An 18,532-nucleotide genomic window follows, 5' to 3' on the forward strand; every position below is an offset into this window, starting at 1 on the left:
CTGACTTTGGCACGAGCCTTGGCCAGCCAGGGGTCCCGTTTCGAACAACTACCAATTAGGCAGTGAGGCTTCGGTGTTCGGGGACTCTCTGGGGCAGATTTACAAGCCCCTCGCATTACTGTTGCACGTTCGTTGCGTTAGTTTTGTGACGCAGCTGCGGCGTTAAAGTTGCGGCCCTTTTACAACGTGACGCATCTAGGGAGATGCATCACTTTGTAAAGCCCTGCATCACATTATACCTGCGTCCGGTATAATGTATGCAGGGTGGGCGTTCCCATGCAAAAAGCCACGTAGAGCTGGCACAGTGAAATTGACAAGATTTCACTGCGTCACTCTGCACCTCACTGCGTCAAAATCCCTACGCCTGCTCAGACCAGGAGTAAGGAATGACGTAGGACTTTTTGAATGGGACTCACCCATCTGTTGTGGCGCATTGCTGGAGTTGCGTCACTTTCATGAGTAACTCCAGCAATGCGCCACTTTTGCGCCAACAGTTGCGTCAGAATTTTTGACTCATCTGTTAATCCTTGCACCATGGAGCACTGTATTGTAAATACAGCACATCCATAGTGATGCAAGGACGTTCGGCGCTGATGCAAGGAAACTGACGCATCTATGCAGATGCGCAAGTTCCTTGTAAATCTGCCCCCTGTGTCCTACCCTCACAACTACACCACATAATTGATGCCCTATTGTCCATGACTCAGCAGGTGTCGGCGGTGGTAGGCGCATGCGTCAGTCTATTGCGCCAGCTTCGGAAACTATCCTTTCTGTTATCATTTTCTACCGTTAGGCTGGCGGTCTCTGCCCTGATTCTGGCACGCCTGGACTATGGGAACTCTTTATACTATGGCCTACCAAAACATCTCTTATATAGGCTACAAGTTGTAATGAACGACGCCGCCAGACTTATTTTCAACAAACCCAGGTGAACTCGGGCCACGCCCCTACTACAGGATCTACATTGGTTGCCAATTGCCCAGAGAGCGAAATTTAAGAGCCTTTGTATTGTACATAAGGCCATGTATGGCTCGGCTCCCAGCTATATTAAGGACCGACTTACTACCTACATGCCAAGTAGGGCCTTGCGATCCGCTGAGGCATGTAATCTGGTATGCCCCCGGTTTAACCTCACATCTAAGGGTGGCAGAGCCTTCTCTAATACCGTCCCCCAGGCATGGAATCGCCTTTCAGCTAGCCTCAGGAAAGAAACCAATCTTCTTCCTTTTAGGAAGAATTTGAAAAGTATGCTTTTCCTGGAGGCTTGGGGGCCTCTTTGATAGGGTGGCTGTGTGCTTTCACTGGTGTTGTGTGTCCACTGATAGCGCTTAGATACCTCTGGGTGATAAGGCGCTTTATAAGCTTATAATAAAATAACATAACAGAAGGAAGAAACCAAAAGCTGGACCCCTGATGTTGGTGCGAGTGGTGCAATCCTGGTGCTTCACACCCATGCTGTTGAGAACAAGAGACCATTAGAGGGTCTATTCTTATCTGTTTAAGTACACTCATTGGTACAGCCAACTCTGCGCACAAAGACATACGAAGTACGCACATTTTGCCTACACACAATAAGCGCCTCACTGATCTGGGTAGAAAGCACTGGGGCCCTATGTGCTAAGGGCTCATCTTCAGATCTTTTAATCATTCAATCCTGCCCCCAAACCCTAACATTCAGGGGCTGAGGCACCGCAAGACATAGGGAGTGTAGCCTGTCTCCTCAAGAAGGATCGCTATGAAACCCTTTAACTTAAAAAAAATCCTTTAGAGACTTCTGAAACCTCACATTGTGACTCCTACATTTTATGATGGCTCCAAAGGCTAAGAAAGTTTAGTTAATCTGCAAACAACACATGCTGATGCCAATGTGGGGGCTCCAGGATTCAGAAATCATTCTGTAACTGTGAGGCGGAGCTCAAATAGCACTCTACATAGAATGAAACAGAAGCATGCATACCATCGACTCAACCTCACAATGTATACTACTAACACCCCTCACCTTTGCACAGACTGGCCCTTAGGAACTGGTAGCAAAACCTCCAAGAGTAACATGCGGAGCAGTGAGATTTACAAACAAACCATCTTTTTCATGCTTCCCCGCCCAGCAGTTTCAAACCAACAACACTTTGGGGGCACTGGCAACAGCCCCATGTGAGTCAAGGAAAATAAACCTCAACAAAGGCTCAATTCCAAATAAGAATTCTCAGCCCATGTTCACCAACCACTGTAAGCCTTACCCACTCAAGAAGAAAGTGTCATAACGCAAAAGAAACTGTGCTCCGCACACAATGGAGAAAGCACAACGTGTGACATGGAAACAAAATCCAGCTCTAAGCCCATAACTACCACAGTAATCCAGTGCCAGCACCCCATCACTTCTCTCTGGCTGTGCAGGATGTGCCTCTCCCTACCTCCATCTCCGTAGAAGTCAAGCTCTCCAGAGATTGATGGGGGATGATTAGGACTCCCCCTCCTCGCAACAGGGAGATGACCCAAGCAGCAGCACAGATCTGACAACAAAAATCCCATCGAGCAGCAGCAGTCTTATTCGCAGCGTTCTGCCTGCACAGCGCCAGCTAGACACCGAGTGAGGCAAAGAAGGGACCTGCCCATACACTCTGGAGCTGCACAGTCCACTCGAGTGCCAGCTGCCCCTTCTTTGGCTTTGTAGGGATATTGCAAGGTGGGGGAGGGTAGACTCGAGGTAGGTGGTGAAACCTTCTTTGTCTGAGAACTCTAAGGCATGTGATCCCAAATGGAGTTTCTGGTTGGCTGGGATGGGCAGTAAGAGGTATGGGGCTCCCACACACTGCCCATCCCCTCTCAGTTGGAGAAGTAGCATTTTCGCTACTGGCCGAGGAGTTTACATTACTGTGCCCATCTGTCACTGATAACTCCCACCCTGATAATGAACTGGAGTGGTATTGTGAGGCAAATGCACCTGAGCTGGGGGCTGAGGGGTCGTGTACTGCAACAAATGCAAAAAAGTCTTATTCCCAAAAATAGATATGGTGCAACCTGGGCCGCCTTGCTTTGGACACATCAGCGGGCCTCCTTGTCTTGAAATCACCTGAAAAATAAGGATGGGTGCCAGTAAACTCTGTGAAATCTGCAGGCGGAGTGGAGTTTACACCCCACCCCTAATTTTATACTTAAGAACTTTCCTTTCATTTTAACTAAGCAGACTCTGTCAATTTGCTATTTGATGTTATAGAAGAACCTATTTCCATTTCTTAGCAGACAGTTGTTGTGTTGGTCTGTCTATTGATATACTTTGTGATCCTCTTGCAAATACTATAATGATTATTTCTTTGAAAGAGTAACCATGTTCCTGACTACTGTAAATATTTTAAATCTTTAATATGGCCTTACAGCTCCAAAGGCAAAGGCCTTTAACTAGGGAGTGGTCCTTTAATGCCTGGTATAGCCTGCTGCGGAGGACTATATGCCATTACATTATTTGACTAAGGAGGGCAGAATGTATTAATTAGTAAAACAAAGGAGACCGAGACTGAGGGGGTTGAGATACCCCTGCGACTCCGAACCTTTGTTTGACAGCTGTTGATGTGAATGTTCAACAGTTAGGAGCTGCAAGCATTGCCACGGTATTTAATTATTGAACATTAACAGCAGTAGCTATGAAAGGGGCTGGAGTCCACACCTTGGTCTCCTTGAGCTCGGCTAAACTGCTTTCGTCGTTCAGGTGATGAAGGGAGATGCAGGAGCTGAGCAGTAAACCCCCTCCCCCCTCCCCACCCCCCCTGCCGAGACGCCAGTGACACTGCGAGCTACGGGAAGAAGAGGGAAGGCTCCTGGAGCCCGACTGCAAAGGCACTATCTTTTGCTTTTCTCTGCCGAACTCATATATTTTGGAGAGAAAGGGGAACGAGAGAGGCCGTGTATAAGACATTGTATTGTTGTTGAGAGCAGCGGGCCTATATCGGGCTGCTGCTGCTCCAAGGTCTACAATGGAGAGCTCAACATTCCAATGTTCTAAGCTTTGTCCTGCGAAGGTTTAAGTCCAAATTCCGGCTCTTGAGTTGCCGTTCTTTGGGGCTCTCAAGACACTAACCCTCTACATCATCCCTTTAAATAATTTATAAATAAAAAGCGCCAAAATATTGATGGCTTGTTCCTTTTCCATTTCTCAGTATTCCCACACTGCATCAGCCTGACCTTGAATTGCTGTTTCTCAGAGAGCATGGTTTGTATGTAGGAGGACTTTAACATGCTGTTTGTGAACCAGACTGTTCTGCTTCGCAAATTTCATGAACCGTAAATGGACAGATGGGAGTTATGATGAAGGGACTGTGTTGTTGGGGTCTGTTCTCTGAGGGTGTGGGTGCGCTCCACATGCACCCAGACCTTTCCCAGCAGTGGGATCATAGATCATGGTCTGTACATTTATAACCATAGTTGCTACACAATGGTTTTCAGAGAACAGCTCATTTTGTTTTGTTTGTTCAGGACGGTAATTTAAAAGATGGGATAAAGTGCGATTGTCATCTTATGTAAAACCTTGTCTTTACTTCCTATCAAGAATGGAATAATCAGGCTATACTGTGAGGCGAGGCTGGCACTCTTGGAGGAAGGAACACATAACTGTCGGTTAGTGTTTCCTAGCACCCTACGTTTCCTTGTAGCCTGTTTCTTCTTTCTCTTTTCCCTCTCTTGATCTAGGTTTATGTCTCTCCAACTTCAGCATTTGACTCCCTCCATACACTTTTCTTGTTGCAATCACACATGCGATAATAACCTGATGGAACTTGTTGGGTGCCTAGTGCAGGTCCGGTTCCTTATCAGGATAGGAGGCACTGAACTGTGAGCACTTGCCTCCTGTTTTGCCCAGCAGTTCCTTTACAATTGTTGCATTTCTCGCCTCCTTTACACCATGTGATACTATCCTCTCTATGTCTATTCTTTCTGCATCTTTTCTCTCTGGATCTGACTTCGACCTCTTTACATCCTCCCATCCTGACCTTTTCTGTCTTTTTTGCCACTTGAGGTGTCATGCTGGGTACTTGTGGTGAGAATGGAAGATAGTCTATTTTTTCTCTAATTCCTCTGTTTTGTGTTTTTTCTTTTCTTGCCCTTTTTGGTTTCCCTTAATATTGTGATGTTTTTCCTTTGTCAGGTGTTGCAGTGCCTGGGCCCTGTAGGAGGATTGTGATGAGTTCCAGGCCACAAAGTAAGTCCTTTTCATCCCCAAATTTGAAATGATGAATTCCACTGAGCTAACTGGACACGGCCTCAGTCTATGCAGGCATTTGAAGCAGTGATTACAACAGGCCAATTATTTTGTTCAGTTAAATGTCCTTTCATAGATCATTGGAAAAAAAGAATAAATGAACACTTCCAGTGTGCAATGGAATAAATAGCATCTGATAATTCATTAACAGTATTACAAAAATGTTGGATGTGTCTGATAATCTGTGCAAGAATATATGTCTAACTTGTGATTCTTTCTTAAATATTACCTTGTTTTGCTTTCACAACCTTGAGTTCCAGTGGTTTCAAGCTTCCTTTCTATACTGTGTCCCAGATCTGTTTCATCACTATCAGAAATGCAACTCAAACTGATTTCCTATCTTGCTTCTTTAAATGCTTTCTTTCTGCAAAGTACAAAGTCATAAATATTTTCTCTACGTGTTAATTTACAATATCTAACTCTATTTCTCCAGGTGACCGAAGCATGAGTAGATAAAAGAAGGTTTTCATTTTGTGACACTCAATAAAAAGGATTATTTCAAGAAAAGTTAAAACATTCTTGAGTTCTAGAGGAGAAACGTATTCTAAGTGCCAGGAATGGTGAAGAATTTGGAGCGGAAGAAACTGGTGAATGTTGTCAAATATTTAAAGAAAAATGACGATAACTGTTTACGAAGAGTCAGCTACTGAGATTGATGAGCCTCTGAAATATGGATGGATCTCAGAGGTGTATTGAAAATCTGCATCTACTAATTGTAAAATTATTTTCACTTAAAAAACATTTCAAGATTGGTTGAACAAAGGACATTGGCTACAATTGATACCTACACAGTGCATTTGAGAGTAAATTCTGTCTGACGGTTTATGAGAAATGCCCTGGAGAGCCAATCCCCTCCTAAAAAACAGTATCCGTGACCTTGAAGTGACAGAATTGTCAGAAAGAGTAATAACGGCATTTTAAAAGAGCAAGCTTTTGTCTACGTCTTAAGTGATTCTTAGAGAGAAGACATTGTTTGAAAAAACTAACTTTAAATGCTCTTTCTCATTACAGCAAAGACGCTGGATTATTCTTTCCAATACCAAAACATTATCCCCACCACGCTGTCGCTTGGGTTGATCTGAGTAGTTTCAAAGTGTCCCGGACCGCCAAAGTCGATCATGTACCTGCCTTAGCCAAAGAGCTACAAAGCATGTACTGCCACAAAGTCAAAAAGAGGGCAGTCCTATCTATTGCTAACTCATAAAGCCACTCTGGCATGCCCTAATCCCCTGTCATTACTTGCATGAACAAAAATACTTAAACGGAAAAAACTAAACCCCAAAGACCTTTAAAACTCCTAAATCAAATCTTATAAAATGGAGTCACAAAATTAGTTAATTCAACTTGAGAGAACTCACCCGGGCATAACTTTGAGTAAATAAATCCAGCTCACTAAATACAAGGGGCTCCTTAATAAAAGTTTATAAAACAGGTTAGACAGGCTTCATTTAAAAGTAAGAAAATAATCTCCAGATCAAAGCTATAATTAGTTGAACACAAATGTTAATAAAAGCATCTGCAGTTTTTTTTTAGAAGTTATTGCGGAGTGTAACAGAAACAAGTACAGATTCTGGAATCTGATTCAGTCTTAAGATGGCCGGTGTCCAGGTGCAAACCCAACATGGAGACTCGCATAACTCGAATAAGAGTAATGGATGGGAGAACATCTTTAGTTATCAATCCCACCCCACTAAACACAAGATAACTCACACTGGGCAAAAACCTTATCAGTGTCCTGAATGCCGGAAATGCTTCACTCACAAATCCTCTCTCATTCAACATGGGACAAACCACACTGGGCTCAAACCTCATCAGTGCTCAGAATGCCAGAAAAGATTCAGACTGAAAGGTAATCTCACTGAACATGAGAGAACACATACTGGGGTAAAACCATATCAGTGCGTTGAATGCCAGAAAAGCTTCAGACTGAAAGATCATCTCACTAAACATGAGAGAATACACACTGGGTTAAAACCTTATCAGTGCACTGAGTGCCAAAAACTTTTCAGGTATCAAGTCCATCTCATTCAACATGAGAGAATCCACACTGGGCAAAAACCTTATCAGTGCACTGAATGCCAGAAAAGCTTCAGCCACAAATCTATTCTTGTTCAACATGAGAGAACTCACACTGGTGAAAGACCTTATCAGTGCACTGAATGCCAGAAAAGCTTCAGTCAGAAAAGTCATCTTGCAGAACATGAAAGGATTCACAGTGGGTACAAACCTTATCAGTGCTCAAAGTGCCAAAAAAGCTTCAGTCGTAAGGCCCGTTTAATTTATCATGAGAATATCCACACTGGGCTAAATCCTTATCAGTGCTCAGAGTGCCAGAAAAGCTTCAAGCAGAAATCCTGTCTCATTCAACATGAGAACACACACACTGGGCTAAAACCTCATCACTGCACTGAATGCCAGAAAAGTTTCAGTCATAAAAATAGTCTCACTCGACATAAGATAACACACACTGGCAACAAAACCTATCAGTGCTCAGAATGCCAAAAATGTTTTAGTTGTAAAGTCAGTCTCATTAGACACGAGAGAATCCACACTGGGCAAAAACCTCATCAGTGCTCTGAATGCCAGAAAAGGTTCAATCAGAAAAGTAATCTCACTCAACATAAGCTAACACACACTGGGTACAAACCTTACCAGTGCTCAAAGTGCCAAAAAAGTTTCAGTTGTAAGGCCTCTCTCATTAAACATGAGAGAGCTCACACTGGTGAAAGACCTTATCAGTGCACTGAATGCCAGAAAAGCTTCAGCCACAAATCTACCCTTGTTCAACACGAGAGAACTCACACTAGACAAAACCTTGTAATTGCTCTAAATGCCAGGGAGGTGTCTGCTGGAGATTCAGTTTGATTCAACATGAGGGCCCACAGCGAGAAAGAACATTAACAGTGCTCTAAATGTGATGAAAACTTCAGTTATAAATGCAACCTATGTACATGAGATAGGCAATGCGGGAGAATAAAAGGTGGTCAGTGTCAACCCTGGGGAGGAGGTTTCACTATAGCAGAACATTCACATGAAGCAGCCACAACGACATCAATCCATTGATTTTCCAACAATCTGTGTCCTGAGAAAAGCATACAGCGAGGGATGGAAATGCTTGAATTAGCCTTATTTCTTTGTGACTATTCGTGGCCTCATTCCGTCCCATGTTTTTGCTCCCTGTGTGATAATAAGCTATGGCTCCAACCCACAAAGTGGAGTTGATTCTGAACTTTAAGGCCACGCCCCATGATCAGGAATGCAAGTAACCTCAAACTGTCTGCAGCCTTAATAAGCCTCACCAGGGAGCTGAAGAAAGGCTTCCTTTGTTGTAGGTCTGTATAGGCCCAACGTCGGTTACTGCCTGTGCCACCAAGTGCTGATCATTGAGAAAAACTAAAGGTGATGGAACAACTGGTAGTTAATCTCTTCAACATCCCGCCACATCATTCTCTAGTCTTTGTTGAACTACAGACAGGGCCAATCATATGCAAACCATTCTTGACCCCACTATAAATAGTCCTAAACACCTCTGTTCTGAGGGAACACTTCCTCGTATTATAAAGATCCACTTGAGTGACCGCTTACCATTTCTTTTTTTGCTACAAATGGAACCTGCTTCCCATCTGCTGGGGACAGTCTCATGAGCTTTAAATTTACATCAGATACCTCCAAGAGAGTCTCACAGGTAATCAGGCCTATTCATGAACTACAATAGAACGACTAAAGCACTGCAAAATGTGATTCACAAACCTATGTGCGGACGTTCCGCCTCTCCCATCTTTTTCTGGTTGAGTTGTCTGCCTCAAATGCCCAGTTTCCACATGTTGGCATACCTTTTAGTAGTAAATGTAAGAGGGACAGAAGGTTGTGGTTGTAAAATGGGAAATACTTATGAATGAGGATGAGAGGCTAAGGTAGGAGATAAGGAAGGGCAAAAAATTTGCTGTCCAAGGAGTAAACCCATTTCAATTTACAAGACACCCTTCTAAAGTTACTATGGCCACAATGTACCTAAACAGTCTTAAATGTAATCCAGCTCCGAGCTGGAGTAACTACAAAATCACACACTGCCATCTGTTGGAACTGCAACACCCTCCACAAATAATATTGGAGGTAGAGACGTCAAATAAAATCCCATAGGAAATAATGTTACATTAAATATTGTAAACGGACGCGCTAACTTTGGTTGCCTGCATGAGAGGAGAGGCGATATCCCTACCAGCGCTTGCGCCTTGAGGAAAACGGCCTCCAGTTCTTCAATAACGCCGTGAGGGGTACGGCTCTCTGTGTGTCCTGTGTTCCATGGAAAGACAAAAACTACACTTCCCAGAAGCCCTACCTAGGCGCAGGACATCAGCGTCATCAGACGGCGCCAGGGCTCATTAAAGATCGGGCGGAGCCACGCAGCGCGGGACGCGCTAACTTTGGTTGCCTGCGTGAGAGGAGAGGCGATATCCCTACCAGCACTTGCGCCGTGAGGAAAACTGCCTCCAGTTCTTCAATAACGCTGTGAGGGGAACGGCTATCTGTGTGTCCGGTGTTCCACGGAAGGGACAAGAACTACACTTCCCAGAAGCCCTAGCCCAGGCGCAGGACATCAGCGTCAACAGGCGGCGCCAGGGCTCATTAAAGATCGGGCGAAGCCGCGCAGCGCGGGACGCGCGCGGGCGTTCGCCGGGCTAAGCCCGGGCAAAGGGCGGGCCCTCTGTGGTCAGAGGAGGCTGGGCTGGGCCACCCCCCTTTACTCTGTTTGTGGACCTGGACATTATACCTAAAATATACCTGCTGCTGTAGCTGAAACTGCTTGGGGCCCTTGGTGCAAGATTGGAACTTCGCCACTCACTTTTTTGTTTGACGGTCTCCTGCCGCCGCTAGGAATGTCGCGGCCGCTGAGTGGGACCTTTTTGACTCATCGAACTTTTGAACATTCTAGTAAGGCTTTGTGTACCTATTGGTTTTACTTCGTTTTTATTGCTTATTGTGTTACATATAGTGCACAAAACATGAATAATATCCAGAGTCTGGGTCGGAAATCATAAATAGGAGGGTCTGTTAGGGGTACATTGGATGCCTTTATTACTAGGGCAGTCTCAGTACTGGAAAAAGAAATAGTTTTAACTGAGAGACGAATATCCACTGAATGGCAAAATAAACGTTCGTTCCTGGGGGATTTACATCTAGAGAAAACCCCAACACATACTACCAACAATAACAATCAATTGGTAGATACAGACATCCCACTACAGTTACAAGATTCTCCAGTCCGACTAGCGATCCATAGGGGCCCAATTATCTCTGATACTACCTTAGATTCATTATTGGAAACTTTATCAGAAGATCCATTGTTAGAATCCCCTAGAAACGTCACTTCCAAGAAATCCTCAAACGATAAACCTCAAGTAGTGGCCACTTCCAAAAAAAGAAAGAGGGGGGGGAAGCATAAGGGAAGTAGAGCCAAAATTTGTAAGCCCACCAACACTCAAAGAAGAGTATAGTTCCAGCCCCAAGTGGGAATGATCAAGAGAATCTGATACCAACTCCTGAGCAAAGATTAATGAATAATATTGAACTTCTGCTCAAATCTATGCTGCTACCTATAATGGAGAAAATCAAGCGTGTTAATGAGCAAATGGGGTCCATTGTCGATATTGGAACTGCCAATTCTAACTCCCTCAAAGAGTTGTTATCTAGGCAACCCACTACTATTGTTCCCGAGGTGAGAACGGCATCCTCTTTTTTTTTTTTTTTTTTTTTTTAAGACGTTTATTAATGTTCAAAGGTACAGTACACATAGCAAAGCCTACAACCCTGCGGGCCGGCTGCAAATGAACGGTGAATCGTGGGGGTGTGGGCCATCATAAAAAGGGCATGTCATTGCGTCCCTTGTGTCCCCGGTGTGCTAGGACATGGAGAAGATAGTCACATTTTCTTAAGTCAAGAAAGGAAAAGTCCATAAATGACGCCTTATTTTTCATTTTTTTCTAGAACTGAGCCATGAAATCGGCAAACTAAACAAAACAGTTCGTATCGGTGTGTCCCAATGTTCCTATCGCGGTTTCCCCACTCGAAGTCCGTCCCACTAGCACGGTATTTGTAGGTGTCACCTCTGTACGGTGTGCTGTTTGCCGATGCTGTTACAGTGCAGCTGGAGGTCAGAGGTGCGCGTGCGCAAGTGTGCCTGAACTTGGAGTGGGGCAGCCCCTGCGGGCCATAGTGTGTCATCGGCCGCCGGCCTTGTTAGTGGAGCATGTGGCCTTCAGGTGGAGGAGCCTCGCTGTCGGTGTGGCTATCAGCGTCTACGCCTGCAGTCGCCATCTGTAGTGCCGTCAGCGGCTTCTGCCGACTCCAACACGAGGGGTCAGAGAGGCCACCGTCCGTGAGCAGGGGTCCGATACTACAAACATGTAAACATATATGTGATAGTGGGTGGGGGGGGGGGGGGTGGAGTGTGCTTGCGGGGGCGATGTCAGCAGCTTTGTGCTTGGGGCGCGCTGCTGGGCAATGGCCGCTGATGGGCGCCTGCGTGGGGTGAGAACGGCATCCTCTTTACCCATTAATAAAACTAGTAGCAAGCCAAACCTAAATGCCCAAGACAATGCTTCTAGCATGCAGAATTTGAAAACAGTGCGGGAAACTAGTGGACCAAAGGAATTAGTTGAAAATAGGCCTCCTAAAACAAATGACATGGAAATTGAGGATAAAAAGCAGAGGTCATCCAACAAAGACAGACAGACAATGGGGCCCGTTACCTGCATCGATCTCCCACCAGAGGCAGAACCCCTTGTAATTGTACTAACTGGGGTGCCTCCATTACAAGTAGGGAAATTTGAGAGCTACCAGACCCTCAAGAATAAAGACATGTACTGGCTAAGAGTAAATAGACCACTACCTCCACATCTGGACGGTGAAATCATAAATGTTAGAAGGACGGGATGGGTAGGGAGGAGACCAAAAGACGTCACTGGAGATATAATCATAGTAAATTTCCAGGATCACAGAGTGATAAATCACATTCGTGAGTGGTACTGTGAGGGCTATGAGGGGGTATAACTGCAAGAACTTTGAGTTATTTTTACCCGATAACCCTAGTGGGTAATTCAGGGAGATATGGAAATCACACCTCCTGTCCTAGGCCACCTATGTTCAGCATCCCCACCTCCAATAGATTTTCCTCTCTCATGGGATTGGAGGGGGTAGATTGACCAACAACTGGGAGTGACCAGCTTATGGGGGAGTACGAGCCTCTCCCAACTTCATACCAGAGGGGAGAGTTAAAGGGTATAAACGTGATAGAGACATCTAGCTGCATAGGAGAGGTAATTAACATCAATGTGGACCGGCATATGGTGGCGAACCAAATCTCCCTGTATATTACGTGTTATAGGTCAAGTTACAAAGGCAAATCAGATTGTGGAAACTCTGAGGAATGGATCTTGCTGCGATAGAAAGTTCAATAATTGCTCAGACCTATCCATTGTCTCTTGGAATATCGAAGGGCTAAATAGAAATTTGGTGGCTCCAATATGGCATTCATTCATAGAAACGTATGACATCATACTCCTGCAAGAGACCTGGATGTTAGAAAGTCCCCACAGGTTAGGATACAAAACGTATGGGGTGGGGGCAACACGCTCAGTAAAAGGAAGACCTTCTGGAGGACTTATTATATGGATTCGTGTGTCTTTGCAAATCAAGATTACCTCTTTAGAAATTAATACCAAAGATATACTGGGTCTAAGGTTCAGGGATAAAGATAACAAAATTACATATCTTTTTAATGTTTACAACAGACCATCCCCTTCACAGGGTGAATCAAATGTTATCAACCAACTTGGCTGTGCTCTAGATACATTAGGCCATAGCCCAAGGGTATTTATTGCCGGCGATTTTAACTGTAATTTTGAGCCGGTTCATGGTTTTGGGGATCTGATGGAGTCTCAGGATCAAGCATATAACATTCCATCCCTGGCTAGTGAAAAAGAGGCCAAGTGTACCGTAGCAGTGACTCAGCTTTTAGGCCTAACACTGGCTCACAATCTTAGATCTTGTAACAGTCGCCTTCCTTCTGACAGACCTAAAGCCCGCACCTTCTGCAGAATGATTTTGCAAAGTCACATTGACTATATAATGGTGTCACTAAATTGTTGGTGCTTCTTGTGTGACTTTAATATAACTAAGAACGGAGAGTGATCACCTACCCCTGAGCCTGAGGGTTTCTCCAGCGATCTCTGTACAAGCTAACTATGATACCTTAGATGATCAAATAATGTTAACTAGGAGTGATCGTGCAATAAAATGGCCCAATATTTTGGGGGATAAAAAGCTACTGACTAACATTTACCTAGCTTTTATAGCGACCCTGTCTACATAAATTGAGAACAATGTAGCACCAATTCTAATGACTGACCTACATGGCAGGTTGGTAGAAGCTCTCGGCCCTTTACTAAGTAAAACAACAATTAGTAAGAGGGGAAAAATAACCGAAAGGGCCAATCAAGGTAAACCCTGGTTTTCCAAGGACTGTCGTATAGCAAAGACTGAGTTAATAGCCGCAATAAAAAGAAAGGATTTACTTAAAACAAGGATTCTAAGACGGTCATATAACCAAACAATAGATGTTGCAAAAAAAGCTTGGGTCGAGGAGATATGGGAAGGTCTAATTAGAGCAGCCAAAACAAAGGATCAGGCAGGTTTTTGTAACTTAATGACGAAAGGTAATAGGGCTGGTAGCAAACAGAGAGACTTATTTCTGGATGAGGATACCTGGGTCAATCACTTCTCCATGCTCTACTCTGAATCAAAAAATGAATCTATTACAGAAAATTTTGAGTTCATGGGAGAAATGATTGAGTTAGCGAAGGCAGCTAATTTACATTTCACATTGAAAGAAACACACACTATATTTGTGGAACACTAAAATCTGGGAAAGCTCCGGGAATAGATAAAATAGCTGGGGACCTCCTAAAACACGATTTATCAACCCGGGTTCCTAATATGAACAGTTTATGTAATGCTATAGCAAGTTTTGGCCCAATACTGAAAACATGGTGGGGAGCGGAGATCGTCACAATTTTTAAAAAGGGGGAATAGACTGGATCGGGCGAATTAGTGCCCTATCAGTCTTATAGACATCCCACAGAAAATATTCGCTAGACACATATTGCTGCGTCTTTTGTCCTGGATCGAAGAAGTGGACCTATTAACAAAATACCAAGCAGGGTTCAGAAAAAATATTAGCAAGATCGACCAGGTCTTTAGGTTTTTGTGCCTGTGTTGGAAATATATTACGGTTAGACATAGCACATTGTATGTAGCATTTGTGGACTTAAGAGCTGCTTTCGATTTAGTTCCTAGAAACAGTCTCTGGATCCACTTGAGAAACCTTAGAATGCCCATCGAACTACTAGTGCAAATAATTAGATTACATGAAAACAACTTTGCAAAAGTAAGGTGGGGGCCTCGAGGAGAACTCACTAGAGAAATCCCAGTGAAGTGTTGGGTGCGACAAGGTTGTGTGGTCGCACCAACCTTGTTCTCCCTTTACGTAAACAACATCCCCTCCTTCCTTGAAGGAAGTAAGAGCCGTCCTCCCAAGCTAGGAGGGGAGGCAATTCCTGCTCTACTTTTTGCAGACAATACTATTCTAATTTCTCAAACTCCTGGTGGGCTCCAAAACTTGATAAATACTTTCCACCTGTACTGCATCAAAAAGGGACTTGAGATTAACCCGAGTAAAACTAAATATATGTCCATAAATCCAAGTAAAACGTTTAAAAAAAAAGCTGGAACTCCAAGGAGAAAGATTGGAGTACGTGAATAGTTTTAACTATTTAGGCATCACGCTAGATTCTAAAATGTTGTGGAAACCCCAATTTGACAAAAATAAATTAATCTTGCTCCAAAACTCTATGCCAATATTAAAGAAACACAGAGGGAGCACCTCGAAGGCTGTATCACCTGCCATCGAGGTTTACAAATGCAAGGCACCATCTGCAGCCCTGTACGAGGCAGAACTTTGGGGGCCGCATTGGAAACACAATTTCGAAGTGGGTGAAAATAACTTTGTACAAAGTCTATTATCCTTGCCAACAAGAACCCCACTGGTATCTTTTTATTTGGATATTAATCTCAAACGCACTGACAGCTAAGCTGAGCTACGTCCCCTTATGTACTGGATAACAATCTGGACTACGGAAGAACTTATCCATTACAGACTTGGACTTCTGGAGTTAATGCCCTTTGGCATTATAAAGGATATCCCTTAAAAAAAACCAGAATAGCTAACAAAATCTTGTAGTAAAATAGTAGAGCGTGTATTTTGGGATTACAAACGCAATGCTTTACTACAGGATGCCAGTTTGGGTCCTTTTACCATAAGGTTCCTCCAGTTCAAAGCTGTGCCCGAATTTGAAACTTTTTTGGACGAGGTTTACCCCCCGGTGGCTAAGTCATTATACCTTAAATTTAGGTTTGGGGTCCTTCAAACCAACGACAAAAAATCTAAATGGGGAAATAAGACTCATGATAAAGACTCGGATAAATGCAGTTTCTGTAAAAATGTTATACTGGTTAAGGAAAATTATGTACATATTTTATATTTCTGCCCGGCGTATAAGTCCCCAAGGGAAAGATGGATGAAACCCTTATGTAACACCTTCAAATTAAGGCACTAAAGACTGGCAGAAAGAATTTTCCTATCAGATACTGCACGACTGATAGTCTTTTGCGTCTCCAGATTTCTTATGTGTGTTATGTTCTATAGAATTAAAAATGGTTTGAAATTGTAACTCTAGTTAGAGCATAATGCAAGCAGGTACTGGATTAATATGCAGATTGATTATATGTCGATTGAATATTAATAGCTTTAATTTTATTGGTATGTATGAACATAAAATTGTGTATATCCCCGTTTACTCTTTTTAAATGATTCTAGACATTTTTGATGAATTATGCAAAGCTCCCCCATGTCCATGATATAGGGCCCAGTTATCAAAACCTTATCTTATTTGCTGTGATGCTGATTTTAAAAATGTTATTGTGATGTACTTTTACTATGTACTTTTATGGTTTATAAAAACCGAAATAAAGTTTTGATGATGATATTGTAAACTAAAAATCTAAATAAATGTAATTTAATGGCCAAATTAACTGAAATGAAAGTATTTTATTGTTTTAAGATGGTTTGTTAAATTAAACACTGATATAACATTCATTTTTAGAAAAGTATAATTCATCTTTTTCGTCCTCATTCCATGGTCAGTCACTGCCCAACTCTAGTTATCCTAGTCGACGGACTGAGATACTCCTTACCGTAGATATGACTGTGTGTCTTGCTGAATGGTATTATACACAATACGGTCCGACCTCAACTCAGCAAAGGAATGGTGTAATCATTGGACTAATAGCATTCGCTTGCCAGTTTACTAAAGGTGACCTAAGCTTTCCGGCTTCTTTATTGTTACACGCTAGGTCTAGTTGTCTCACATGCCTTACTGTCTTAATCCAGTCTAGTTCAGATGTCAGAACCAGAGAAATTCAGGGGTTGCACATTTCTATTCTTGTAAGTAAGAACAAGAGGTCCTTTTGGTGCTCATGGAGGTTATTCAAAGCCAGGTCTACCCCAAAGGATATCAGAGAGTGTCTTATCTTTACTTCACAGACCATAAGTTCCTCTACATAGCCACTTACTTTATTCCATTAATGTTCCAGAATAGGACAATCCATTAACGTATGCGTGTTGTCTGCTCCCGTTATACTGCACCTCTTCCAACCTGGGGCCACCTTGGAGAACTTAGCCAGTCTTTGGGGTGTTCAGTGGGCTCTGGGGAGAGTGAAGAGATGGTTTTGCAATCTTTACTGTTTTGTCAAGAAGATTCCTAGAAACTTGCTGCCAGAGATCTTCCACAGCCAGCTGCGACAGGTCTTTCTCACATATCTGGTGTCAATCTATATTCTTCTCGTCCCCTGAAACCACCATGTCCCAGTACCACAAAGATACTTCCTTTTTAAACCACGTATCCTCATTTAACAGAGTTTTGTGTTCCCAGAGCTCTATTGTTGCTAGTCTCTTCTCTGAACACCATGAACAGAGCTGCAGATATTTCAACTTGGAGATTTCATTTCCCATTAACAACTGGAGGTCCTACCATGCAATAGAGGTGTGTCTCAACCTCAGATCCCACCGGGTACTAGGGTTTACCTTTTGTAGTGGGAGACTGAGTTCATCCCTCAACCACACAGTAGTCCCAGGAGAGTCCTCAATGGGAGCTGAGTCTGTATAGCATGAATCCCAAGATTCTTCCTTAAGTGCACCCAGTCCTTGAGTGCTGCCAAAGGGACTTTTTTCCCCTACTTACTTGGAAAATTTAGGCTCTCCAAATTATATAAAAGATTCTCAGCACTCAGGGATGTCAACATAGCAGAATATATATGCCCCAGCTGCTGATTGAGTGTCCTAGCTAAAGATCTAAACTTTTTAAACTGAAAAGCAAAGCAGGAGATCTGTCAATTGGGTGAGGGTTAAGCGGACGTGAAAATGGAGGAGCGAAGAGCTCTGGGAGCCTCTGTTAAGTTTATATTCCTCGACAAGTTGAAGGTTATGTGTAATAATGAGATGCCCAATCTAAGGGAGGGGAGAGGATGCAGATAAATTAATCAGAAAAATTAAGTAACAACAACCTCTAAGAGATGATGGGTCAGGAAGAGGTGAGGATCTGGAGAACGGTCTAGAGGAGGGTAATGTAGCTAGGTCTCCAGCAGTAGTAGGTAGTGTAATGTGTGAGACTAGCAGGAAGAATCCCTTGAGCTCCCTGCGACTGGCGTCTACCTGCCGCCATGTTCCCCTTCCCTTCTGCTCTTCGTAAAGTATAATTAAATGTATTATCATTATCTCTCTACAACTCATTTAATGATTCTTATTACATATTGCAAATGTTCCTTTAGGTAGAAAACTTTTAATCTAAGCTTAAGAAAAGATATAATTTTTAATATATTCAACTTGGGTGGTGCTCTCTCTGTAAAAACATAGGATACATTTGAAAAGTTAATTGAACTTGAAAATATATATAATTTTATGTTTAATATCAATGTAAATTAATTTTATGTACTTCAAATGTAGAACAAAATGAAAAATGCTACACTTGTAAATTGTATTTTAATTAAAAATTTCATTAATTTTAAATGTTAAATAAAAATGTCTACAGATTTGTTGTAAAAAATCACACCGAAAATGAAATTGTCGTTTTTTGTCATGTACTCAGAATAATTAAATTGCCTTGCACATAT

At 43.0% G+C, this 18,532-nt stretch overlaps 1 protein-coding gene across 2 annotated transcripts in view; it reads left to right on the forward strand.

Moving 5' to 3' along the window:
* The window catches only part of LOC147661242 (uncharacterized), a 55,953-nt gene extending 44,309 nt beyond the window's left edge, over positions 1 to 11,644 (forward strand). Inside the window, exons 1-3 of one of the 2 annotated variants that reach the window (XM_086951212.1) lie at positions 4,537 to 4,608; positions 5,135 to 5,188; positions 5,682 to 11,644. In XM_086951212.1, the coding sequence (XP_086807338.1) occupies positions 6,842 to 8,113 (1,272 nt within the window). In that variant the 5' untranslated portion in view covers positions 4,537 to 4,608; positions 5,135 to 5,188; positions 5,682 to 6,841 and the 3' untranslated portion in view covers positions 8,114 to 11,644. Of the gene's footprint in view, positions 1 to 4,536; positions 4,609 to 5,134; positions 5,189 to 5,681 lie in introns of those variants that run through there. The other variant, XM_086951211.1, reaches the window with a different exon arrangement.
* Positions 11,645 to 18,532: the final 6,888 nt, after the last annotated feature.

The sequence above is a fragment of the Lissotriton vulgaris genome, unplaced genomic scaffold (genome assembly GCF_964263255.1).
Source record: "Lissotriton vulgaris unplaced genomic scaffold, aLisVul1.2 SCAFFOLD_372, whole genome shotgun sequence".
NCBI classification, from domain to species: domain Eukaryota; kingdom Metazoa; phylum Chordata; class Amphibia; order Caudata; family Salamandridae; genus Lissotriton; species Lissotriton vulgaris.